Source organism: Eumetopias jubatus, unplaced genomic scaffold (assembly GCF_037043125.1).
Source record: "Eumetopias jubatus isolate StellerSeaLion01/CBP00866 unplaced genomic scaffold, mEumJub1_p1.0 scaffold_9, whole genome shotgun sequence".
In the NCBI taxonomy this organism is placed as follows: Eukaryota; Metazoa; Chordata; class Mammalia; order Carnivora; family Otariidae; genus Eumetopias; species Eumetopias jubatus.
This window is the reverse complement of record NW_028274815.1, coordinates 44101062-44127850: the sequence shown is the minus strand read 5'-3', so window position 1 is coordinate 44127850 and position 26789 is coordinate 44101062. Positions and strand designations below refer to the sequence as shown.

The following is a 26789-nucleotide window of genomic DNA, read 5'->3' as shown; positions in this document are numbered from 1 at the left end:
GGTATAGATGTATTCTGTGCTGATTGGACCTGAAAATGTCAGAGATGGGTGGAAAGATGGAGAAAAGTAAAAAGTGGAATTAGAAGTAAGACAAAAAGTGGGGTCTGTATAGCAAAGAAAATTTTCTGACCTATTCTGATTTTAGTGAGTGTTTCTCACAATGATCAAAGATCATCTGCATGCCAAACCCATCAAGTGGTGGGAGAAGACTGCTAAAATGCAGACCTGTGGCTAAAATGCAGACCTGTTCAAATCAGTATTATGGGGAGTACGTTTTAGAATCTGTAACCAACTACCCCATCCTACCCCCATGTTTTAGAATCTCTACAAGGCAACAAAACTGACTCATTATGTTTCTGTGTTCTTGGAAAAAGCTTCAAAAAAAAAAAAGAATTATTAAGAATAAAAGACTTGAGAAAAATAGGATTTAAAGGTAACATAAGAATGTTCCTGAGCAAATTGGCTTAAATTTTTATGCTTATGACTAAGCATAAAAACCTTTATAAGAATGGTGATTATTAAGTGTAAAGAATTGCCAAGTGATGCTATTACATCTCCTTGAAGGAAAGGCATGAGACAAACATTTAAGGGACCGTCTTGTATCTTTCATTTTTATGCTCCAATACAAGGAGTTAATGAAGTTTAGGGCTAAGTTGTTTTACAACAGTCCAGAGCAATATTTATTTCTGGGTGGTATTTTTGGTAGAACTATTTGGCTACTTTTACATTTTAATTAGGGGAACTTCTTGAAAGTAATAAATGTATAAATTAGCATTACCATCATGACTGGAAAATCAAACATTCATGCCAATATAGAGCCTAATCTATAGGGTCTGTGTTGAAAAATACGAATCATCTAAATCATCATTTGGAAGTGACTTTTTTTTTTTCCTCTGTATTTTTCTTTATGGACAACAATTACTCTACCCATCAGTCTATGTAAACGTTACACAGGCGTTCAGATGCAAGAAGAGAAAGGCACTACAGAGGTATTTCACATTTGACTAAGACATGAGAATGAACCCTGATCTGGAAGAAGGTGGCCCTCAGATCAGAGCAAGGAAAATCCATTTTTGATTCAACCCCCTAACTATTTTGCACACAGTTCTCCTGTTTCAAATTGTCAGAATCTCTTGTATTTGTTTTTTGAAAACTTTGAAGTTAAGAAGTGATAAGGAACCTTGCTTTTTTCTCCATACTCACCTCTGTGCAGATAATTGCAGTAATTGCTGTGGCAGAGATGGTAATCCTGTCACATACTAGAAGCAGTTGACTGGCAGAATGCCAGTGCCTGCCATTCATTGAGCAAATTGATTTTGGCATGGTGACCTAAAGATCTTTTTTAAAAAATTCTTAGATATTTTTTACTAAGGGTGTGTAGCTCTGTTACTGACTGTATCACACCAACCCAGGCAAAAATAACCTTGAGTGGTTCTTAGAGGACGTGCCAGGCAAAATTATTTACCTGAAGAAGGCCTTGCATTTTACATGAATAAAAGTCCTGGGTGGCTCAGTTGGTTAAGCAACTGCCTTCGGCTCAGGTCATGATCCTGGAGTCCCGGGATCGAGTCCCACATCGGGCTCCCTGCTCGGCGGGGAGTCTGCTGCTCCCTCTGACCCTCCCCCCTCTCATGCTCTCTCTCTCTTTCTCTCTCTCTCTCATTCTCTCTCTCAAATAAATAAGTAAAATCTTTAAAAAAAATTAAAAAAAAAGCCAAGCAGAGAACAGTAACAACCGCATGGTTTTGATATCAGCTGTCTGAAAAGTAAGTTCGAGTACACCATATTCTCTTAAGGTAGATGTTAAAATTATAAGCAATGTATTGCTGTTAGATGTGAATTTGGAAACTGACTCTTTTACAATTTGGCTGATATTGGGCAACATTCCTAATCTCTGAATTTTTGTTTTTGCTTTATAAATTAGAATAGCAATACATTTAGAGGGACAATAGGACAACTGCATGTAGTAAATAACATTATTATACTAGCCAAGATACAATAAGGGCTTAGTATGTTCCAGGCACTGTGCTAGGTATTTTAAATGCAGTATGCAATGTTTTTAACAGTTATCCTTAGGCGGAAACACTGTCATCCCCATTAAAAATATTAGGAAAATGAAGTTCATAGAATTGAAGTAACTTCCTGAAGGTCACAAAGTTAGTGACTGACATACTATAGTGCTTTCCAAGAAGACTCCCTTGATATTCTCCCACAGCATGATGTGTTTTCTCTGTCATTCCTAGTAGGACACTGCAGTGTAAGAACTTAATCCAATTATGTCTCCCAACTACTCTGTGAACTCCATAAGGGTAGGGAATGGGTCTGGATGTTGAATTTTTCCCTGATTCCTTGCACAATAAGCACATAATGTGTGCTTAATACAGCAGCTTCCTAATTTTTTTCTAGCTTGCTTAATTCCTTTGTAATTTACTTTGTTAAACTTTCTAGTACATTACATAGACTGTTTTCTAAGATTACAGTATGGAGACATGCAAAATTTCTTCCAAAATAGCTGAATTAATCAAATAAATAATTTATTTTAAAAAGGAATTTGAAAGTAAGGGCCCCAGTGACAGAGTTCATTGGCTTTCTCACATGAAGGTTATGATACACTAAAATGTTAATTATATCTAGATGTGAAATATTGTGTTTTAATTACCTTAAATTATTAATGCCCAATAATAGTATTAACAATTTGTATATTCTTTCACATATTTTAATTAGATATTGATTCAGCTCCATATGATAAAACCTCCAAAGAGGGAGTTATTTTTTTGTTATATAGACTAAGTCTAGATGTGGTTCAGGGCCAATATAGTGAACTCAGAATCATCAAGGACCCAGAGTCCTTCTGATTTATGATCTGTTCTACTTAGTGTGAGGCTTCTACTCTCAAATTCATCTTTTGGTCCAAGATGACTGCTTGTGCTCCTTCTATTTTCCATACAGGAAGAAGAAAAGAAGTGTGAGGGCAAAATGGTGTGCTTCCTAGCTGTGTTAGCACCCTTTAAGGGATTTCCCAGGAACATCTGTCCCCCTACCCCAACAGCTTCTGTTTACATCATATGGGAAACCTGAAAAAATGGGAGAGTTAGGCATGGAGTGGTAGTTCTTGCCCATGTATACCCTCCATTAAATGGAACACAAATAGAATTCTGACTTCTAGTTGTTTTGTGATCTTGGGTAAGTTGCTTGACTTCACTGAACCCCATTTTTCTTAGCTGCAAAGTGAGAGTGATATTAGTATCTACTTCAGTGTGCTGTTGTTAGGATTAAATGTGTTAATGTGTGTCACGCACGTAAGCACAGTGTACAGAATGGGGAAGTACTAAATAAATGGGTAGCTAATTTATTTTTCCTCATCTTGTCTCTCCCAAAAGATGACATTCTTTTTGATGATGTAGGTGCCACTTGTTTTATTTCATCATGTCTACTCCAATTAAACCATTGGATGTACAGTAGTGAATAACCAGCCAAGGTCTGTGCCCTAATAGAGATTCAATTAGTTTGTCATGGGGAGTCCTGGAGGAATCACTCACAGAGAGGTGATATTTGACAGTACAGAAGAGAATGACCTCAACAGAGAAATGAAGTAGTGATTTTCACATTACAATCTATAAAGAATCACACGGGAAGCAAATAAAAATTTGCTGAGAATTCTGAGCTCTCCTTCCACAGTTCTAATACCACATCTGAGATCAGGAATATATAATTCTATTCCTAAATGTTTCTGATGCAGAGGGCTCATGGATCACACTTTGAAAAATACTGGTCTAGGAAGTGGAGGGAAGAGAGCCTTATGAGCTGTGGTGAAAGCTTTCCAGTATTTGACGTCAGTTTGGACTCTTTCCTAGAAAACCCTTTTTGGCTTGTTGCATTAGGCTATTTTAGCCTAGCCTAGCCTGGATAATTCCCAGTTATGGGGAGCTGGTTGCAGTTGTCCATTGCAGGATATTTAGCAACATCTCTGGCATCTTCTCTATAGATGCTTGTAGCAACTTTCCTTCTCCAGTAGTGACAATCAATCAAATGTATCCAGACCTTGCCAAATGTATCCTGGGGTACAGGAGCAAAATTGCCCCTGGATGAGAACTATAGATCTGGTTGATCTTGACCTTTCACCTAGAATGTACATACTATTTGAAATGGAGTCTTTTATTTCTTCCTTCTGGAAAGGTGGGAGATGACCGATAAAATGGTCCAGACTCATCTGCCAAATGCCCACTCCCAGCATGGCAGTGGGGTGTGGATATGCACTTTCCTAGAGAAAAGACTCCTGAGAATCCATCACAGTCCTGCTCTGGCCATAGCCTTCATATACCTTTTAAAGGTCTCCATCCACCTCTCTTCTTGTTTACCCCAAATAAATCTTCCTGTCTTAGAGATGCAGGCATTTCTACTATTAGAGGCAATTAAGGGCTTTGGTGAGAATGTTGCTCAAAAGAAAGTTTTAAACAAGGTAAAATTTCTTCAGTTTCTTGCTTTTTATAAAAAAGCGTTTTGAAGGTTAAAATAATTCAGTTGTTTTTACAGCACTTTTTTAGAACAAATCATTTTAACATATTATATATTTAGCCATTCTTTCTATATTTTTAAATCCTTATATGATAACAAGTACATTTTTTTTAAATATGAAAAAAGCTAAGCATATTTTTTCCTTAACAAGCTAATATTAAGATGTGCATCAGGCCAATGGTCTCCTTGAAATTCAAATGACTTATGCAGGTGTTTTTGAGATAATATTTATAATGCTGAAATTAGTGGGCGAGCCCTTGAAACCAAGCAAGTGGTAGGTAGAAACTGATTATGTTTCGTAGCTTAGCATTAATTTCTTTAAAACAAGTTTGGAGAGATCTAACAGGTGGTGACTCCAGATAGAACAGAGATCACTATTTCAAAGGTGTAGCTGTAGTGCATTTGAAGAATTTGCCTTGGCATTTTTTAGTATATCAGGTAAAGAAATAATGAGGTAGCCTTTACATCTTATAATAAATGTGGAGGTGATTTAACTTTGTTAAAGACTAGATTCACAGGGACTCTTAAGATAGGGGTTGTGCCTTGAAGAAGCTTTCATCTTAATATTAAGTCCGATTTTTAGTAGAGGCAAGATACTGTATCAGACTCTCTCAAACCCTTTAATGTTTATCTTTGTTCACTGGTTAAAAGTTGTCATTTTCATGAAAGTTTGTGAAGTCCTTTTTTTTTCAAAGAAGTTTTCCAATTTCATAGATTTGATGCTTTCTTTCGAAGGAACCACTAATATTTTTCTGTGATTTTTGGCAATACTGTTATACATTTCCCATCTTTTGAGGATGCTTTGTCCTTTTATCTCTGGTTTTGAAAGTTTCTTGCATAGTTCAACCTCTTTTACAAAGAAACATACAATATGTTGTCCATCCATAGAGGTTCTTTATTAACCAAACAAATCATATTTCCAGTTTTAGATTGAAGGGAACCCTCTGGTGCTTTTGCTGCATTTCCCCTAAAGTATAGTCACTCCAGGAGAAACAGATGATAAGGTTCCAAACCAGGTCAAGCCCTAGCAGGCATATGTAAGGGGAAGTATCCTGGCTTCTCAGGGGAACTACCTTAAATGGCCTTTATTCTTATTTTATTCAAAAGCAGTTGGAGCTGCAGTATATTCCTAAATACACCAGGAACAGAAGTCATACACTTGTATTTCTGGTAATTGTCTTATTAGCTAGAAATTTAAGCCTCAGTTCCCTCATCTGTTGGATAGTGAGAGTAAAGTAATATAATACTTTATTTTTGTGTGTGTGAGGATTAAATGGTGTAACATATAGGGAAGATCTAATTGGTTGGGATGCTCAATATGTATTGAATCTGGAAAATATCCAGAGTATATTAACTCAATAAAGAGAAGTTATCAATCAACTTTTATCAGTAGGCTGGTCTTTTATAGGTCAATTTAAGAGGCAGCCTGAACTAAGAAGCCATCATTCAACTGACTAAACACTGGTATATGTAGACCAAATCCCAATACGGCTTATGCAGTGCTAGCCTCTGTGGACAACATAACCAGTAAAGAGCCAGGAAGTACTTGTTTATATATATCCAGAAGTCTAGCTCTGGAGATAAGACTTTCACATACATACAAAGCTTTTGAAGACAAAGTAACAAATAAGTAACTAATTATATGATGCTGAAAGGAATGTAACCAAACTTGAGCTGGAATCATTAAGGAAAGTAACCAATTATATGATGCTGCAAGGAATGTAACCAAGCTTGAGCTGGAATCACTAAGGAAAGCTGTTCCTCTTGCAAGAATGGTTTACCTTTATTTCCTGGTTGATCTGGATCTCTTTTTGGACTGCATTCCACAGCCAGTTTTTGGATCCCAAACAGAAGGTTCCTGTGTTGTATTTTTTGAGACTCCTATTTCCTGACCATTCACCATAAATGGGAAAAGTGGGATTGTAACCAGACTTCCCCAGCCATGCTTTATCTTTAGCAATGGCCACTGTCAGGTGGAAGAAGCAAGCTTACCTTCTTTTGGAAGTACCTTGTTCTTGTCTTACTTGGGCTTATGGTACTCTCACACTACCCTGGGTATTTATTGAAATACTTTTACCTATGCAGAGTTTCTTAGGCCTAAGTTACCCAGGTGATCCACAATAAATTATGATAAATACTCTAAAAGGATTCCCAAAAGGTATTATATTATTAATACTTTATAGTGACATTTTTTAAAATAAAAAAAAGTGTTTTAAGTTTACTTTCTCACTTGGACCTCAATGACTGGTGAAAGTGTGTTGGTATTCTTAACCCCACTTTATAGATGAAGAAATAGAAGTTCAGAGAGGTTACTATAGTGTCCAAAACTTTCACAGTCAGTGGTTGGCACAAGCAAGGTTGGAGCCCGTTTCTCTGATGGGTAGTCTTGTGCTTTTTGCAATGTAAGGTGTTGCTGCTCCTAGTAGTTGAACTAGTTGTTGAACAGGAGATAACAGGAAATAGTATGTCAGATGCTGTAGATGATGGTAGCAACTAATATATATTAGGTTCTTAAAATTAATATCAGTCAGCCTGACAGCGTATCATGGTACCCATTATATGGTGGAGTAAAAAGCTACGTTGTAGAAATTTTACATAGTCTTTTCATACTATGTGAATAAATAGCAAGCAGTGTATATTGTGGATAGGGGAAAGGAGAACTATAGGTTGTATTTAATCAAGTTTTCTTTGAACATGTAGATGACTTTTATAGCTGGCAAGAAAATGAGTAAGTAGATGATGTCCCTGATTCTTGTCTAGTTCATATCTCATGTGAATCATGATTGCAAGATTAGAAATTAGTGTGCCTTTTTTTTTCCTTTGTGGCTAAGGGAAATTCACCTCATTACTGCTTGGTCACATGACTCATACTTGAAAATACTGTGGTAGATTTACCTGGTCAAAGAAGACTGGATGTTATATGTCACATGGACTGAAGCCCATTTCTATCAGATATGAATTTTGTGAACCCAAGTTCACAAATTTTTTTCTGTATTTGTTTCCTCATATGTAAAGGATGGTGGTATCTACCATATACATACATATTATTTTTTGTAGATTAGAGATTATGCATTAAGACACCAGCACTATACCTACCAAACACAAGTCAAGCTTCAAAAATGCTGGTACTATTAATGAGGGAGATGATCTTTAATGAAAACTCAGTACTTTATACATAGAAAGCAATAAACACAAATTAGATTGTGAATGTTTTCTGAGCAAAGGATGATCCTGATTGTACCAGTGAAGCACAGTAAGAGGAAGAGATCATAAGATTTGTGTAGCAGTTTGGCTAATGTTTATGTTGTCTATAATGTCCCTAAATTCCACTCTCCTGCCAATATCATTATTTGGGTACTCTTCCATGGAAGAATGAATAGGTGGAAGGCATGGAGAGTTGGATACTATAATAGACATTGTGCCCCAGTTTGTCTTTGGACAAGCTTTGTCATCTATTTCCTCATCTATAAAGTTTCAATTATTCAATAATATTTAGTAAATATTTATGGAATACCCATTTGCCAGACACAGTTTCAGGTGTTTGGAATGTAGCATGGGGTGGGGGATAGTAAACCTAGAAGAAAATATTTGTTAGATGGTGATGACTATATGAAAAAAAATAATAAAACAGGGAAAGAATAGCAAAGTAAGACAATAGGGTGAGAATGGAATTTCAATTTGAAAAGGAAAGTTTTCAGTAAGATGTTGGTATTTCATCAAGGATCTGATGGAGATGAGGGACCAAGCCTTACAGTTTCTGTGGGAAGAGCATTTAGGCAGAGGCAGTAATAAGCACGAAGTCCTTGAAGTATGGGCATGACTGGTCTGTCTAAGCAATAGGCAAGGAATCAGTATTTTGGAGTGGAGTGAACAAAGGAAAAATCAGAACAATTGGGGATCAGAGTATATGACCTTGAAGGCCACTTTAATAGCTGTGGATTCTACCCATATTGAAATGGGGGACTGTAGGACAATGTTGAGAAGAAAAGTGACATTATTTGAGTTCATTTAATAGGATAATTCTGGCTTTAAGAATAGACCAAAGAAGCACATGTTGTGATGAGCACTGGGTGTTATACGCAACTAATGAATCGTTGACTATTACATCAAAAACGAATGATGTACTATATGTTGGCTAACTGAACATAAAAAAAAAAAAAGAATAGACCAAAGAAGTAAAAGGGAATGAGAAGAAAGTAGTTAGTTAGAGGAAGATACTGCAACGATCCAGCAAGATATTCTGATGACTGGGTCTTGTAACAGTAGAGAAAGTGAGGTCAAATAATGGATAGATTTCAAAAATGCTGTTGCCAAAATATGATGGCAGATTGGAGGCTGGATCTAAGAGAACAAGATATATAACATAAGATTCTGGGTTTTTAACCTAAACAGGTGGAAAAATTGTGTTGCCAATGACTAGGAGGAGCAGGTTTTAGGGAGAGGTGGAGTTAATCATAGAGTCCTTGCTATCTTGGAATGTTGGGAAGAGTCAATAAGAAAACTTCAGATCAGCTTAGATCATTCTCTAAATGTCAGGAGTCATCTTTGTGAAAGTAACAACTCTTGCAAGAACCTGAAGTGGTACTAGGTGGAAGTTAAAGACTTAATGGTACAACTAATTGAGTTGTGTTTTGAAGTAAAGATAGGAAACCTCTACCTCAATCTGTGACTGTGTACACTGTGAATGCTTGGAAGTTATTTGAATATGTGATAAAATTGTAGTGGGATTACTTATTAAAAATAAGTGACCAGGAAGAAAGGAAAAGATTTAGAGGGTATTACTCTATGTCTACTCAAAAAATGTTTCAGAGTAGGCAGAAGAATGTATTCAATTATAAAAAGCCAGGGAATAACTGCTCAAATTTAAAACTAGTTTAATTAAAATTACTGGTTTTACTATGCATTATACTGAAGACCTCTTATGAGCCCTTGAATAATGATATCCATTTCTTCTTGTAATTTTCATTTCTCTAATGAAAGAAGAGTTAATTTCAGGTTAGGATAATGAATTCTTTTACCCAGTTACATATGTGTCTAACAGTTTTCTGCATTATATTTAAGATATCATTCTTTATGAATTATATGAGGAGAAATTAGGATAATGAGAAATGGTATTAATATACTACTCTGAAAACACAGCCTTTTATCGGAAGGGGGTGGTTTAGAAGGCCCATAGTGGGTATGGTAAGTGGGTTTAATCTGTTTTTTTAAATTGGTTTATTTATTTCAATTGATGTATAGTTGGCACATAGTGTTACATTAGTTTCAGGTGTAGGACATAGTGAATGGACAACTCTGTTAATGCTTACTACAAGTGTATAGCCACTGTCACCATACAAAAGTGGTACTATAATACCACTGACTATATTCCTATGCTGTTCCTTTTATCCCAATGACTTATTCACTCCGTAACTAGAAGCCTGGTACCTCCCACCCCCTTTCATCCATTGCGCCCATCCCTCCTCCCGACTCTGCTCCTCTGGCAAATACCACATTTTTCTCTGTATTTATGGGTCTGTTCCTGCTTTTTGTGTGTGTTCATTTATAAGTGAAGTCATATTGTATTTGTCCTTCTCCAACTAATTTCACTTCACCTAATGCTCTCTAGGTTCATCGATGTTGTTGCAAATGACAAAATCTCATCCATTGTTATGACTAATATTCCATTATATGTATATACATCTTCTTAATCCATTAATCTATCCATGGACACTTTGGTTGCTTCCATATCTTAGGTCTGTTGTAAATAATGCTGTTATAAACATACAGGTGCATATATCTTTGTGAATTAGTGTTTTTGTTTTTTTTGGGGGGGGTAGATGCCCTGTAGTAGAAATACCAAATCATATAGTATTTCTATTTTTAATTTTTTGAGGAATCTCCATGCTGTTTTCCATATTAGCTGCATTGATTTACATTTCTACCAACAGTGCATGAAGTTTCCCTTTTCTCCAACATCCTTGCCAATACTTATTTCTTGTCTCTTTGATTTGAGCTTTTTTGACATATGTAAGCTAATATCTTGCTGTGGTTTTGATTTGCATTTCCCTGATAATAAGTGACATTGAACATCTTTTTATGTCTGTTGGCCATCTGTATATCTTCTATGGAAAAATATCTGTTTATGTCCTCTGCCCATTTTTAAATCAATGTTTTTTCTGGTGTGGAGTTGTGTAAGTTCTTTAATATATCTGATAAGGGGTTAATATTGAAAATCTGTATTTGCAAATAAATTCTCTTATTCAGTAAGTCACTTTTTTTTTTTTTTTGATGGTTTCCTTTGCTGTGCAAAAGTTTTCTATTTTGGTGTAGTCTCAATAGTTTATTGTTGCTTTTGTTTCTTTTGCCTCAGAAGACATATCTAGAAAAATGTTGCTAAGGCAATGTCAAAGAGATTACCACCCATGCTTCTAGGATTTTTATGGTTTCATGTCTCACATTTAGTCCCTTAATCCATTTTGAGTTAATTTTTATGTATGGTATAAGAAAGTGGTCCAGTTACATTCTTTTTGTATGTATCTGTCCAGTTTTCCCAGTACCATTTATTGAAGAGATCTTTTCCCCAGTATATTCCCCAATATATTTCCTAATGTATTCTTGTCTCCTTTGTCATTGACCATATAAGTGTGGGCTTATTTCTGGACTCTCTTCTTTTCCATTGATCTGTGTGTCTGTTTTTATGCCAGTCCCATACTGTTTTGATTTCTAAAGCTTTGTAGTATACCTTGAAGTCTGGGATTGTGACACCTCCAGCTTTGTTCTTTCTCAAGATTGCTTTGGCTGTTTAGGGTCTTTGTGGTTCCATAGAAATTTTAGGATTCTTTATTCTAGTTTGTGAAAAATGCTATTGATATTTTGGTAAGTATTACATTGAATCTGTAGATTGCTTTGGGTAGTATGAACATTTTAACAATATTCTTCTGATGCATTAGCAGGATATAGCTTTGCATTTGTATGTGTCATCTTCAATTTCTTTCACCAATGTTTTATAGTTTTCAGTGTACAGGTCTTTCACTCCCTTGGTTGTTTATTTCTAGTTATTCTTTTTGGTACAATTATAAATGCAACTGTTTTCTTAATTCTCTGCTATATTATTAATGTATAGAAATGCAACAGATTTCTATATGACTTTTGTATCCTGTGACTTTACTGAAATCATTTATTCTAATAGTTTTTTGGTGAAATCTTTAGTGTTTTCTATGTATAATAGCACAGCATCTGTAAATAGTGACAGTTTTACTTCTTCCTTGCCAATTTTGAGGCGTTTTATTTTTTTTTCTTATCTAATTGTTGTGGCTAGGACTTCCAGTATTATGTTGAATAAAAGTAGCAAGAGTGGATATCCTTGTTGTGTTCCTGATTGTAGATGAAAAGCTCTGTTTTTCATCATTGAGTATGATGTCAGGTGTGAGTTTGTGATATATGGCATTTATTATGTTCAGGTATGTTCCCACTAAACCCACTTTTTGAGAGCTTTTATCATGAGTGGATGTTGAGTTTTGTCAAGTGCTTTTTCTGCATTTTATTGAGACAATCATTTCATTTTTATTATTGTGTTGATGTGATGTATCAGGCTGATTGATCTGTGCATATTAAACTATCCTTGCTTCCCTAGCATAAATCCAATTTGTGCTGATCTTTTTAATGCATGGCTAAATGCAGTTTATTAACATTGAGGATTTTTTTTTAAAGATTTTATTTATTTATTTGAGAGAGAGAGAATGAGAGAGAGAGCACATGAGAAGGGGGAGGGTCAGAGGAAGAAGCAGACTCCCCGCTGAGCAGAGAGCCCAATGTGGGACTTGATCCCGGGACTCCAGGATCATGACCTGAGCCAAAGGCAGTCGCTTAACCAACTGAGCCACCCAGGCGCCCAACATTGAGGATTTTTGCATCTATGGTCATCAGCCTGTAGTTTTTTGTTGTGTCTTTGTCTGGTTTTGGTATCAGGAAAATGCTGACTTGTAGAATGAGTTTGGAAGCTTTCCCTCCTCTTCTATTTTTTTGGAATATATATTAACACTTCTTTAAATTTTTGGTAGAATTCATCTGTAAATCCATCTGTTCCTGGACTTTTGTTTATTGGGACTTTTTGATTGCCAATCCAATTTCATTACTGTTCACATTATCTATTTCCTCCTGGCTCAATTTTGGAAGATTATATGTATCTAGGAATTTATCCATTTCTTCTGTATTAGTCATCTCTTATAATCATTTGTATTTCTGTGGTGTTGATTGTTACTTCTCTTTCATTTTTTTATCTTATTTGGGTCCTCTCCTTTTTTCTGGATGAGACTGTCTAAAGGTTTATCAATTTTATCTTTTCAGAGAACTAGCTCTTGATTTCATTGATTTTTTTTTTTTTTGGTGTCTATTTCATTTATTTCTGCTCTGATCTTTATTTCCTTTTTAGAAAAAAAGTTCTTTTGATTGGGGGGAGGGAGCAGCAGGATCTCCACTGAGCAGGGAGCCCGATCCCAGGACCCTGGGATAATGACCTGAGCAGAAGGTCATGATCTTAACTGACTGAGCCACCCAGGCACCCCTATTACCTTCCTTCTACTAACTTTGGGCTTTATTCTTTTTCAAGTTCCTGTAAGTATATGAGATTGCTCTTCTTCCTCAAGGTAGTCCTGCATTGCTATAAATTTCCTCTTAGAATTCCTTTTGCTGTGTCCCAGTGACTTTGCACTGTTTTCATTTTTCTCCTTCATATTTAATAAATTAGTCAACATGTTGGTTGTTAGAACCATGCTGTTTAGCCTCCACCTGTTTGTGTTTTTTCTATTTTTTCTTGTAATTGATTTCTAGTTTCAAACCGTTGTCATTGGAAAAGATGCAGGACAATTTCAGTGTTCTTGAGTTTATTGATACTTGTTTTGGGGAATAATACATGATCTAGCCTGGAGAATGTTCCATGTACACTTGAGAATAATGTGTATTGTTTTTAGGTGGAAAGTTCTGTACATATATGTTAAACTGGTGTGATGTGTCATCCAAAGACAGATTTTCTTCCTGAATGAGCTATCCTTTGATGTAAGAGTGTTTAAATCCCCCTACAGTTGTCTGTTAATATCTGCCTTATGTATTTAGATGTTTCAATGTTGGGTGCATAGATGTTTGTAATTGTTATATCCCCTTGGTTGGATTGACCCTTTATCATTATGGAATGCCCTCTTTGTCTCTTGTTTTAGTCCATTTTGTCTGATATAAATATTGCTACCCTGGGTTTTTGGTGTTCCATTTGCATGGTATATCTTTTTCCATCTCTTCATTTAGTGTCTTTAGATCTGCAGGCAGTATCTCTAGGCAGCATATAGGTAGGTACTTTTTTTTTATGCATTCCATCACCTTATGTGTTTTGGAGAATTTAGATCATTTACATTTAAAGTAATTATTGATAGTCATGTACTGATTGCAATTTTGTTCATTTTTTTTTGGCTGTTTTTGTAGTTCTCTATTTCTTTGTAATTGATTTTCTGTAGTGTTATGTTTGACTTTATTATAAGTTTTTAATTACCATGATGTTCATATATAACATCCTAAATATATAGGAGCCCATATTGATGGTCACTAAAGTTTAGATACATTCTAAAAAAACTGTTTTTACTCACCCTTGCACATTTTACATGCTTTTGTGAGTTCCCTTAACTCATTTTAAGATATAATTGATTTTACTACTTCTGTCTTTTACAGTGTTTGCCTACTGACTTTAGTGTATGCTTTTACTCATAAGTTTTCTTCTAAGTATGCCCTTTTCTTTAAATGGGTTTCATCTGGATTACTGTCATCAATTGCTAGTGATTGATTGGGCTATGCTTTGAGAATTCTGAGACCATGTCTAAGACAAAGGACTATTATTGACCGGCCATGCCTACTACATGTACCAATGAAGAAAGAAATGGCAACAAGTGTGATACACAACAGTCATTCTTGCTTTATTGGTTTTGGAAGAGGCTCAGAGCATTGACAAGTAGGGCCAATCTTGAGGTTTCCCATTGTGTTGTTTTGTATCTCCTGGCCTTTCCAGGCCACAGCTCACACACTGTCCTTGCCTGAGGATTTATTTTTTAGTCATCCCAGATTTTTTCATAAGAAGCTCTATTCTCAAAGCCTGCCCTTTGCTAACTTATTTGCCTGATAAATGTGAGCACAGTCAAACGGGACTTTAAAGTACCCCTAAAGAATGTACAGATCCAACAGTGAGAGTTAGGCCAATCTTAAGTGGAGATGGCAAGTTCTAGGTCCAATGGACTAAATAGCCTATTCTGTAGGAAAAGAGATTTAAAACTTTAGAAAACAAGTCTAGCTAACCCAGTTATTTGGGTTTTGAGGGAGATGAAGCACCAGGCTAAAGGTTGATCTTCACTAGGCCAGAAGGGGCTCCTTTTTTTTGTATTCATTCAATATAATTAACAGTGTTATTAGTTTCAGGTATACAGTATAATGAACTAACAATTCTGTATATTACTAAGTACTCCCCACAGTAAGTGTACCCCTCAGTCGCCTTCATCTATTTCACTCATCCTTCCACTCAGTGCCCCTCTGGCACTCACCAGTTTGTTCTCTATATTTTCTTTGCCTTTTTTTCTTTGATCACTTCTTTTGTTTCTTCAATTCCACTTAGGAGTAAAATCATATGGTATTTGTCTAATATCACTTAACATTAGAATCTTTTTGAATTAGCGTTCTTGTTTTATTTGGGTTAATACCCAATAGTGGAATTACTGTATTATAGGGTAGTTCTATTTTTCCAAAGTGGATGAGGGTTACTTTTTCTCTACCAATAATTATTTCTTGTGTTTTAGTAAGAAATTAACCAAAATGAAAAGCCAGAATTTTAGGCCCTATAAGTTCATGAGTAAAATATTTTATACTATTTATTTTACTGCCTCTCAAATTAGAGGTTTAAACCTCACTTTCATAGACTAGATCATCTTCCATCTCTTACTATGACCATTTTTATTTTCTACTGTCAGTCTTTCTCCAACCCCACTTAAGGCCCAAATGTTCATAGATATTATGGGTATCATACATCTATGTAAAACCCATGCTTTCTTGTAGTGAATCATGATCTCAAATTTCTTCCTTCCAAATAATTCAGTAGTGTTAGAAAAGATACTAATATTTTGATGCTTTTCTTTTGCCCCTGCGAATTTCTCCATGCATTTATCCTATCACATTAAAAGTATGAGATGCAGGCATTGGGGCAGCTGGGTAGCTCAGGTATCGATCTCAGGGTTGTGAGTTCAGGCCCCATGTTGGGCTCTGTGATGGGCATGGGGCCTACTTAAAAACCAAAAAACTATGATATACAGGCATTGATAGCAAGCCAAAGTGGTGGTAACTTCAGTAAGAAGACAGTTGGAGAAAGTCCAAATGCAGCATAGTGGGGGGACCTTGAAAGAAGTAGAGTCCAAGAAATATAATTTTAAAAGACCTTTTTGGACTCAAATGGTTATTTAAGGAAACATGGATCACAGTAATAACAAAAGCTTAAAATCATTTGCCAGGCACTCAGCTTTGAGGGCATTATCTCATTTAATACTAGAAAGTGCTCATTTCATTTTTACTTTAAAGATTTTGAGGTAGAGCTAGGTTAAGTAGCTCTCTCAAAATCACATAGCCAGTGATTAGTCCAAACAGGTTTGGAAGTGTAGAGTGCAAGCTTTCATTCACTGTAAGAGAGGAAAAAATAGGAAGGGGGGGCAGGAGGTAGAGCATAATATGTAATAATGTACTGGAAAAGGGGTCTAAGATCCTGAGGAGAGGCGCCAAAAAAAAAAAAAAAAAAAAACCTCCTGGGAAAGGAGCCACTTCACCACCAATCAGGTAGCAACAGAGGCTTCAAACAGTTCTTTCTACCTACCTGATAAGGAGAGGGTCAGGAGCTGGATAAGAGTTTCCTTTCTCCAATATATGAATAATGCCATGTAACACAATTCCTAGTGATTGAATGTGAAGAGAAGTAATAATCCAGGGCCTTCTGATTATGCTCATTTACCAGGCACAGTTCTCCAAACTTTGTGGTCCTTAACTCTTGTCTACTCCTTTCTTAATGGTTGCATGTTGGAGCCTAGAAGATATTTCATGAGGTGTTAAATTGCTTTCATCATGTATCAGCAGATCCTACATCCATACAAAGTTAGACACTTCTGATAGTATAGTGGCTCATCCATTTTATGAAGATAATGTTCTTGGAGTCTTGGACAAAGGCTTGTCAGATTTGTCTCCTAGTAATGATGCTGCTTAAGGAAATTGATCAAAGGTAGTGATCTTCTGCTAGCTGGCTCTCCTATAGGGAAAGTAAAAAGGAGCTTTAGCCCTTTGAAGAGTTACTAGATGGTATGAACCCTGGATGGTGAGGACATGCTCATTATTACAGATGACAAGATCAGCAGTCAATACCTGGTATATTTATGTGATGTAAAGATTGTCTTTTTACTCAGAAATATCTCCCAGTCATGGTGGGTGCCTAAAAGTCCATTGGTACTACTCTTGCTGTGGTTCTGTTATGTGAGAACAATCCAGAGAAGGCCTCTGGGTCAGGAAATCTTGCAGTATTAAAAAAGGAAGGTTATGGGAAGAAAGAAATATAGAAAAAGGAGCTAGGGAGTTCTAGATGAACAGACATATCTGTTCCTAACTTTCCAAGGGCCAACACCTCTTGATATTCCCATTTCTCCTTGAGATTCCACGGTTAGCAAGAATGCCTTGTTTTGGGTTGAGCAAAAACTGTTCTGCCTTTAATAGAAAAAAAATGGCTTTAAGCCATATTTAGGAAATTTGACTGTAATTAAGCTTTCATGGGAGTCCCCAAGGTTTACTTACCTATAATTGAAAAATGCAAATGAAGACAGTTAATCAGTGGACTGGCTGAATATGAAGCGCTACTTCTTACCTAAATGAATTAAAGACACAAATTTGTCCAGTTGGAAAAGTTACCTGAGATCCAATTGGTAAATTTCTCAGTAGTGCTGTGGAGATTTTTTTCTTAGATGGCAGTGCTTTTCTGGTAAGGCCTTTGCCAACTTAATCTTGAGCCATTACATACAGATTTCCTAACAACTGGCCTTCAGCATTGGTAGAGCACCAGCTGCCTTCCTGGCATCATTCAAGGTAGCCCTGCAGAAAAATATAACAGACCTCTTATCCTCCCCTATGTTGTGATTGATCCACTACTTAAAGTTATACGACATTTGCTCAAGATACCAAATGAAATGGGAATACCCCTGGGATTAAGCCAACTCTTCAGGAGTTATCCTACAGTACTTCAACTGTCATTTATGAAGGACTGTTACATGTTCTAATGTTACCAGATTTAATACACTTTTCTTTTCTGTAACAATAATTGCTGCATACCTGTGATGGTCATTTCACTTCAGACACCCTACTTGTTAATATATTCAGCTAACTTTTATCACCTGATTAAAATAATCCCCCCAATACTTCAGACTTCCTTTAATACATATGTCTTCTGTTTAATGATTTCATTAATTAAACAACTATTATGGCATCAGCTATAGGAACAAGAGTCAATACAGCATCATACTTGTCAGCAATCTGATTGGTAGAAACAAAAACATAAGTATTAAACAAGTCAATTTAGATATAGAAGTAGAGGTAGAGTAGACGAATCTGTCAAAAGGTGACCTCTTGGAGAAAGGAGGTAAAGATGTTTCTGTTTCCATGCCCCTCAGCAGCTTTTGAGGGAGCAAAGTGCCCTGAGTAATAATGCCAGCCATGGCCACCATAAAGATAAGTGGCCAATTCCTGCCCTATTATCCGGAAGGAATACTAACTCACTACATTGTTGTTTGATGAAGAACGAGTGGACTAGGAGCCTGAAATGAAGGCTCACTGCAAAGGAATTGTCTTATTGGCAACTGTGTAAACATCCACAAAGTAGGGAAAGATTCAGTTAGGCTGAACCTTCTCACCATGTCTTTGTTTGCTTGAGTTATTTATTGCCCTGGACTTGCTAGAGCTTTTAAAAAGTGCTATTGATATAGACTATGGAAGAAGTAGGCAGGTATTTCAAGGTATTTCAAATGTATCACAGTTTCTAAGGAGATCAAATATCTTTTCAAAGCCTCATGGATTTTTAAAACATGAAATGTTCTTCTTGGTGGATAATAGGCTCCAATGCTCTGGGTTTCTAACCTCCCATTCATTAATAGCAAAGCTGGCTTGTAGCAAGGTTTTTGTTTGTTTTTTGTTTTGTTTTGTTTTGTTTTTTTCCTCCTGCAAGCAATTTGTGACTCCTTTTGGGGAGGTAACTGTTTAAATATAAATAAATGACCAGCTCCAGTGGAACAATTCCAGTTTTCTCAAGGTGTTTACTTTCAGCTTATTGTCAGTTCTCCTATTACAAATTCCTCCCTGCCAAACCCTAACCCAGACCGGAATATGTATAGAATAGTCCCATTAAAATACATCTTAGGCATGAAATACTAAGTTATTCTCACTGAAAGATCTTGCAAGAGGCTAAAATGGACTCTACCCATATTTGTAGAACCCTTTTAGTATTCTCAAAATCCTTAGCACTACCAGCTCTGACTTGAGAAAATTAAATTAGCCTAGGTCCAAATGAGACCGGGTTCCATCCCCCAGGCATTTCTAAGTCTTCTGAGGTAACTAAGTAGAACTATTTTATTACCTTGAAATGAATTAGGTTTATTTTATTCTATTTAGTTTAGCTAATAGTCCCAAGGACAGATAGCTTTGTACTGGGGATTTCCATGAACTACCACTTATGGTTTATTATTTTTCAGTAAAAATCAGCTTGAGTAGACTTGTTTCCAGGTTATATCTCTCTATGTAATCTTAAAGTGGATTAATGTAGAACACACAGTGAAACCCTAACTTTCTTCTATAATTATATACCTGGCTCTCACAAATTAACATCCTAAGACACTTACCATGTCCCAGATATTTAACCCAGTGTGTTTCTCTTTTACATTACTTTGCACTTTTGACAATGCTGTGTGTGTGTGTGTGCGTGCGTGTGTATTTAAAGGCAGTTGTTAAGTCTAAACTGCATTTGTTTTATTGCTGGGTAGTCCCAGGAAGTTCATTATTTTCAAAGGTGAAAGATTGCTAATTACTTAACAGAAAGTAGCCTTGGTTGTCAGGGGAATAGTTAAGATATTTCTTGATGATGTTATGCTTTAGATTATTAAAATATTGATTTTGATCCTGAAAGTATAATGTTGAGAAAAAATTTTGAATCTATTGAACTTTTTTGACCAGAGAAAATATGCATTCAGCACTTTATTCTCTTTGTGAAAACACTAAATAAGGGATCTGAAGGGAAGAAGAAATCAGAAATTGACATAAATACCTGTAGCATGCAGAATGCTCTTCATGAAATAACTGGGAAAAGCAATATAAGCAAGACATGTGGTTTCTTAAAACTGGCCCCCTGATTTTCATCCCCACACTTTCAACTGCCCCTTTGATAACTTTACTGACATGTAACACAAATTCAGGACGTCCAGAGTTAAACTTAACATTGTTAACACCTCTGTTTTCCCCTTATTGCCATCATCTGGCTTAAGAGCATCAATTTATACCCAGCTATACTAGCTAGGAATTCCAGATTTGTCCTTTTTTATCACTTAGCCATCTAGTCACCAATAACCACCTATTTCATCCATTAAAGTGAGTTTAGAATATCACTCCTACCATCATGCTTTATTTTCCTATGCTATCCCTTACCTGACTCAAGGTAGGTCCTGTATTGTTTCTTTAGTACCTTACATCCTACTAAACAACTTACCAGCATTAGATCTTGTGATTTTTGTGACTGTGTATGTATACCCAACACAACCATGTGGTTGGCACAAACTATATATATAGTAAGTATCTGAAGAAATACCTAGGAATATCTGGATGAATCATTGTAGGTAGAAGGATGGAGGGTAGACCAAAAGAGTATACAAGAATTGAAGCATTTCTAGAAATGTAGGTGCACTTTCATTTGAGAATTTGATTGAGTCATGCAGTTATATTTGTGTCAAAGTCTGTTTCTATCGAAACTGAACACCTCTTGCAAGGTAAGCCCTATGTTCATGAAATATTGTAAAACTTATGACATGGGGTTTCAGAATTTTTCAGGTGATCCTGTAAATTTTAAGTCATTTTAAGCACTTTTCATGACAGTCTTCATCTTTGACATTAAGGAATTAGCACAAATATCAATTAATGGAAGAATCACAATTCAGGAATGTCTACCTTCTAATATTTCTCTGCATTCAAAACACAAAATGAGGATGGTGTAGGGAAAGAGAAATCTGTCTATTAGGATTCAAGTGAGGTTAAGAAGAAAAGACCAGTACAGAGGCAGAAAAGGAGCTAGAAAAACCGTATAGAAATGACTATGAAACAGCTCTCCCACCCTTATTTGCTTTTCACGGATTGTAACAGAACAAGATGTGAGGAAACATCTGCTACCTTTTTAAAATAGTACTTTGATATTTAAAAAAAAATAGTGACAGAATTAGGAGAAGCCTGATTTCTATGGTTAGGGACAGCAGACACCTATGAAATGAAATAGGAAGAATTAATTAGTCTAGCATAACTTGATAGATTGGTGGACTGTGGCTTCATCTGCCATGCATGGCTCTGGAAAACAGCATCAAGTAATGGTTAGTCCGTGGGCTCTGGAGTTAGGCTGGCTGGTTTAAGTCTTGGCTTCACCACCTACCTGTGATGTGATATTTAGCAAGCTGCATGGTCCTTCTTTGTCCCAAGTGGGCATAATAGTATTACCTGTCTCAGGCATGGTTGTGAGATTGAATGAAAGAAAGGAAACTTGGGGAGTTAATGCAGAGACTGGCACATAGTAGCATTTGCTAAATGTAGGCTCTTTTTTTTTAATTAACTGAAAATTGGGACACTTTTCTTAGACTAGTCCAATAGGAATAAAAAGGCGCTAAAGCAGGAAAAGATACAAGTCTCTTTCTACTCCCAGTTTAATCAGTACATATACAGGCTAGCTAGAGGAATGGTGGAAATATAGTCCACACTAAGGCTGTTATAAAGCTAGGAACACCAGCCCTGATAAAAGCTTAGAGCACTAAAGTAGCTGAGCCCCACCAAAGGCAACCAGTCTTTATAGCTGTGTAGTGAATGTGCTTCAGAGAAGCTGAACAAGTACAGGAGAAATCTGCAGGGATCAGATTCCAGTCACTGCTGCCATGAGGGTGAATCCAAGCCAGGAAGGACAGAGAAGGGCTGTGCACTGGACAGGAACACACCTGAGGCCAGGAGATCTAGTTATAAAGAATTCAGGCTCCAAGGATGACACTAAGAGTCAGAGGTGAGATGATGCATATAGAATGGTACCAAGTTTAAGGACAGGCATGTCCTTAACATTGAGATAGGTTCATTCTGAATGATAGGTAGTCACTGAAAAACAAGACCCCAGAGATTAAAGAGTGGTTCAGAGGGTAGTTTTTGGAGAAAAACAGTACAGGTCCTAATCCCTACTTTTGCCCATTACTTCAGAGGCAAGATCTATTAGCTAAGTTCAAGGATTTTTAGAACTTAAACCATGCAGTTTAATTAAAAGAACAAAGGCAATGTCTAAGCACCTCCTAAGTGCTCAACTAATATGGGTTATTAGGACTTCATTTGTACATATTCATTTACATGTCTTGTCTGAAAATGCTGTAGTTACAGTATAAATTGCAAAACAGAATACAATTATGTTAAATAGGTTTTCCTAAACCTTGTACTAAAAGATCTTCTTGCCATGTAGCCTTAGTATTTTTAGTGTATTTTCTTTAGGAGTGAATTTTCAACAAAACATGCCAAGTCTCTGTGCTATTTTGGACAAGCATAAAGGAGAGCCATTTTTAAATAAAAGAAATTCTGATTGTGGCAACAATGATCTAAATAATTAAAATGGATATAGAGAAATAGTGAAAGTCAAATTTAATTTTAGATTGGGCAAATTGTCTATCAATATACTTGATCAGGTTTAGTTCACTAAGTTCCTCACCTGCTAGCTTTACATCTTGCCACAAATTCATATCTGCCTTACCAGGTGCCTTGAATGAAATCATTGGCTTTATATTTCAGAACTGTCTCACTCTCAACCAATGTATTAGGTTTATTCACAGGATTCCTGCATCAGGCTGGGAGAGCAAAGGGGTTCTGAAGAAGAGACAGGCTATCATATTTTTGCTGCAGAATTAGACACCATCTATCTGAAAATGGAATCTGTGGTAAAAGTTTCCAAATTACTTGTAATTCTTCTCTTTGGATCCATTCAATTCTCCCAAGATTTGCTTTCAGAGAACCATTTAATAATGCAATAGATGCATTTTGTCTTATTCTACTTCTACTAATTCTATTGCCCAGAAGCCAATCCACAGAACTGTCCCTGATGCCATTCTCTCCTCTCTTTACCCATGATACACAACAGAATTAACTCACTTTATGAATGAATACTGCTCATTTTTGAAACCTGACTTACAGGGAGCTGTCAATTGGCCAAGGGCTATGGTATCTAGCTACTAAAGAAACCATGACTGACCCAATTGTCCCAACATTTGCTATCTATCTCCTCCATTATTTACACTTCTACCTGGGGGTATAATAGAAAAGATGTAAAAAGTGAAATTCAGCCAGATAACTTGCCCAGATGTTACCAAACTCATGTATGATCAAAGTTCTAAAATCATTAGATGAAATAAACCTTGAGATAGTCCTTGGGTTTCATTAATCCAGTGGTTCTCAATCTCCAGCATGCATCAGCATCCCCTGGATTAGAAATTTTTGATTCAGAAAGTTTGAGAGTGGCCTAAGAAGTTGCATTTCTAACAGGTTCCCAGGTGATACTGATACTGCTGGTTCACAGACCATGAGAATCGCTGTACTAATCCATGCTTGGCCTTTCTTCTATTAACATGAATAATCTAGAATTTGCTTTTTCTTAGCTAGCTTTCAAAATTTATGCTCTATAAATAAACATTATGGGTTAAGTAGTTATTTTGGTATATGTGTACCTTGTACAGTGTAAAAGAAGTGGTAAAGTAGTTACTCTATACATTTGGTTGATTTAATTCACAAAGCAGTTAATTATTTGCTGAATCATGGCTCTAATCCACAAATCTCTTTGCTTCTATGTTATTGTGGGGTCAATGTAATACTGGCCTCCAATCTATTTTTAAATAGTGGGGCCTCAATTCTATGGTATTACAAGGAATTATTACATAGAAAGCATTGTCCATTGTTTTCCCCAATGATCTGACTTTATGAGCTTTTCTGGTGGTAGGAGAACTGAGAGCTCATTTGTCATAATTTTTTAAAATTTAGCATCACATTTATTTAGCTCTAATGAAGTATATAGAACAGAGAACAGCCCGAGCAACAGCATCACAGAGACCTTAGATGTAACTTCTGATTTGCCGAGTCACTGCTTGGGACATGCTTTGGTCACAAAACATGGCAAGAAGTTAAAGTGAGGGCAAGTCACATCACATAGGGGAGTCACAGTGTTTGGGGTCCCTTAGCTTAAAAAACTTTGCTAATCACCTTGCACCCAGAGGGTGTATATCTAACTCCCATTCATTAATGCAGCTAGAGCACATCAGTCTCAACAATGAGAAATATTCTTGGATCCCTCATTTAATTGCAATGTATATATTTCCTTAACCGATATTGTAAGAAATTACACTCAAGCACCCGAGAGGCTAGAGTTAATATTTGCAGTCAGCTGTTAATTCTTTCCTTTTACTAGGTCACCTGTAGAATCCTGGCTGAAAGGGAGTCTGGGAAATGCAGTTTTGAACTTTTCCAGCATTTGTAGTCCGGGAAGTGAAGCAGGTTGAAACGGATCATATACAATATATACCACACTGTCAAACTGGTTAAAAGTAGAAAAGACCCTGGCTTTAAGAGTCTAAGGATGAGCTTCTAGACCTACTCTAAGTTGTGACTATTACAGTATTTTAGCTGTCCTACCCAACAATGTGGCAGTATGATACAGTCTTTAAGGACTTCATCACTTAAGCTGTATAAAGCACCAATTCTCTCATCATAAACTGCAGTGACAATAATAGCTACCTCCTAGGGTGTTTTTGAGTTAAGTGAGGAAATACAAAGTTCTTAAAATAGTGTTTGCCACATAGTAAGAAATCAATATTTCATTAACATGTGTATATGGGGGTCTCACTGAATGCTCTCTGACCTATGAGAGCCTGACATGATTATTATTTTTCTAAGAGGTATATTCAAGACCCGAGAATAGTTAAATAGATATTCAAGTTCAATGAACACCTCAATAAAAGGCAGTGCACCATGGGTGTGTTTCTCTGCTTAGCTGTCTGCATTCCTATCATACCTGAGCTCAGGATGGAGAAATAGTCTATATTTCCAGGGGTAGAGCTGTAAAATTGAGATATAACTCTGTATACCTCTTTATTGTACAGTGCCTGCCAAATGCCTTTTAAGCATTTGAGTTATTCTCACCCTTACCAAACAGCCTAATGTAATAACATGAGATGTTCCACTTTGGAAAACTTGTGTTACATTGGAATTCTTACATGCTAAAAAAAAACTTGGTCTTTAGAGGTACTGCAGTTTTAGAAAGCTATGCCTTATAGAGTATCCTCTTTTTTTATTTTTACCTTGGGATTAAGGATAGAAGAGAGTGACTGCTATGTAACTTGTTCACTTTATCATGTAATAATTTGCTCTTTTTTGGTCAATACTGTATACTTGCACAAGCACAACACTATTTGAACTGTGAAGTTACACCACCATCTTGTGAATGCTGTGCCGCGACTAACCCAGGTATATCTCTCTCCTCCTGCTCTAGCTGGACAGTGCCACATCACTCATCCAGGCAGCTAAAAACCTGATGAATGCTGTTGTCCTTACGGTGAAAGCATCCTATGTGGCCTCAACCAAATACCAGAAGGTCTATGGGACAGCAGCTGTCAACTCACCGGTTGTGTCTTGGAAGATGAAGGCTCCAGAGAAGAAGCCCCTTGTGAAGAGAGAAAAGCCTGAAGAATTCCAGACACGAGTTAGACGAGGTTCCCAGAAGAAACACATTTCGCCTGTACAGGCTTTAAGTGAATTCAAAGCAATGGATTCATTCTAGGACGATAGGCTTTAATAAGAAAGCTTTTTTTTTTTCCTTTTCTTTTTAATTCCATTTTTTGTATGCATACCTGCCGACTCGTATGCCTCTGGCATGGGGAAATTAAGGGAGCAGTGTCTGTTTGCATGTGAGATGAGATGTGATCAATACTACTGATTCATCAGTAGCTGGGGAGGGAACAGGGAATTCCTGTCCTGAGGTGGCACAGAACTGTCCTTTGCAACATTCTCATAAAATTGGACTAAGAGTTCGCATCGCAATGTTTATGGGAGTGGGAGGGATGGGGAAAATAAACTTAATTCTACAAAAGCAAACTCTAATGCATGCAAGAATCATTAGGTTGGCAGGTATCTTAATAAGTGAAAAATCTGGAAGTGTAATGGTAGAACATAAAGCTTGTATTGCTTCTGTTTCAGTGCAAAAATGTACTAGCCAATACGCTGAAGTGTGTGGCCCACAAATTGAACAATATAACTTTGAAGTCATATCCATGATATTAAGTGGATTTTTTACTAAGGAAAAACTAACTCATCCAACCAAAATGTTTCTTTTAATCTGTATTCTATTCTTTCTCTTGTAGTAGTGCCATTACTAGTGCTCATATTTTCAATTTTCCCCCTTTACTGAAAATAAACACTTATTTGAGACAATTATAATCCTTCTGGGGGCACTGGAAGCACAATATGGTGATCCATATTTTACTTTAAAAAAATTTGAACTATGATTTTGCTAGAAATAGGAGACCCAGTGATGGAATGATAGAAGAATGGAAACTGACAATGTGTGAAGGTTTAGAGGCAAATACATAGGTGTAGCTCAGAGTGCTGGTATCTAAATATGCCATTGTATCCACTAACTCAAAATAAACACATATAATCTGGAAATTTGACAAATGCTTCTTTTTTTAAAAAATGCATACTTAATGAAAGATAAGAGCATCTTTTTGAAAATCGGTTAAAAAATGCTTTTTTAGAGGTTGGGGATAAAATTGGTGATATCTCTGGGTCATCTTTGGAGCCCAGAAATTACTTTTGATTTATTTCATATTTTTCCATTTGTTTTTATTCACTTTCAAACAATCTAAAATGATAAAGTCATGTATTAGTCTTACCTGGGCCATGTTCAGCCCTGGCTAGACTTAAGATAATGTGTTCTC

At 36.4% G+C, this 26789-nt stretch overlaps 1 protein-coding gene across 6 annotated transcripts in view; it reads left to right on the top strand.

The window, feature by feature from the left end:
- CTNNA2 (catenin alpha 2) overlaps window positions 1-25633 on the top strand; it is a 944211-nt gene extending 918578 nt beyond the window's left edge. For 5 of the 6 annotated variants that reach the window (XM_028122408.1, XM_028122407.2, XM_028122406.1 and 2 more), the window contains one exon: window positions 25346-25633. In XM_028122408.1, the coding sequence (XP_027978209.1) occupies window positions 25346-25633 (288 nt within the window). Of the gene's footprint in view, window positions 1-22631; window positions 22749-25345 lie in introns of all 6 variants that reach the window. The other variant, XM_088026192.1, reaches the window with a different exon arrangement.
- The last annotated feature ends 1156 nt before the right edge of the window (window positions 25634-26789 follow it).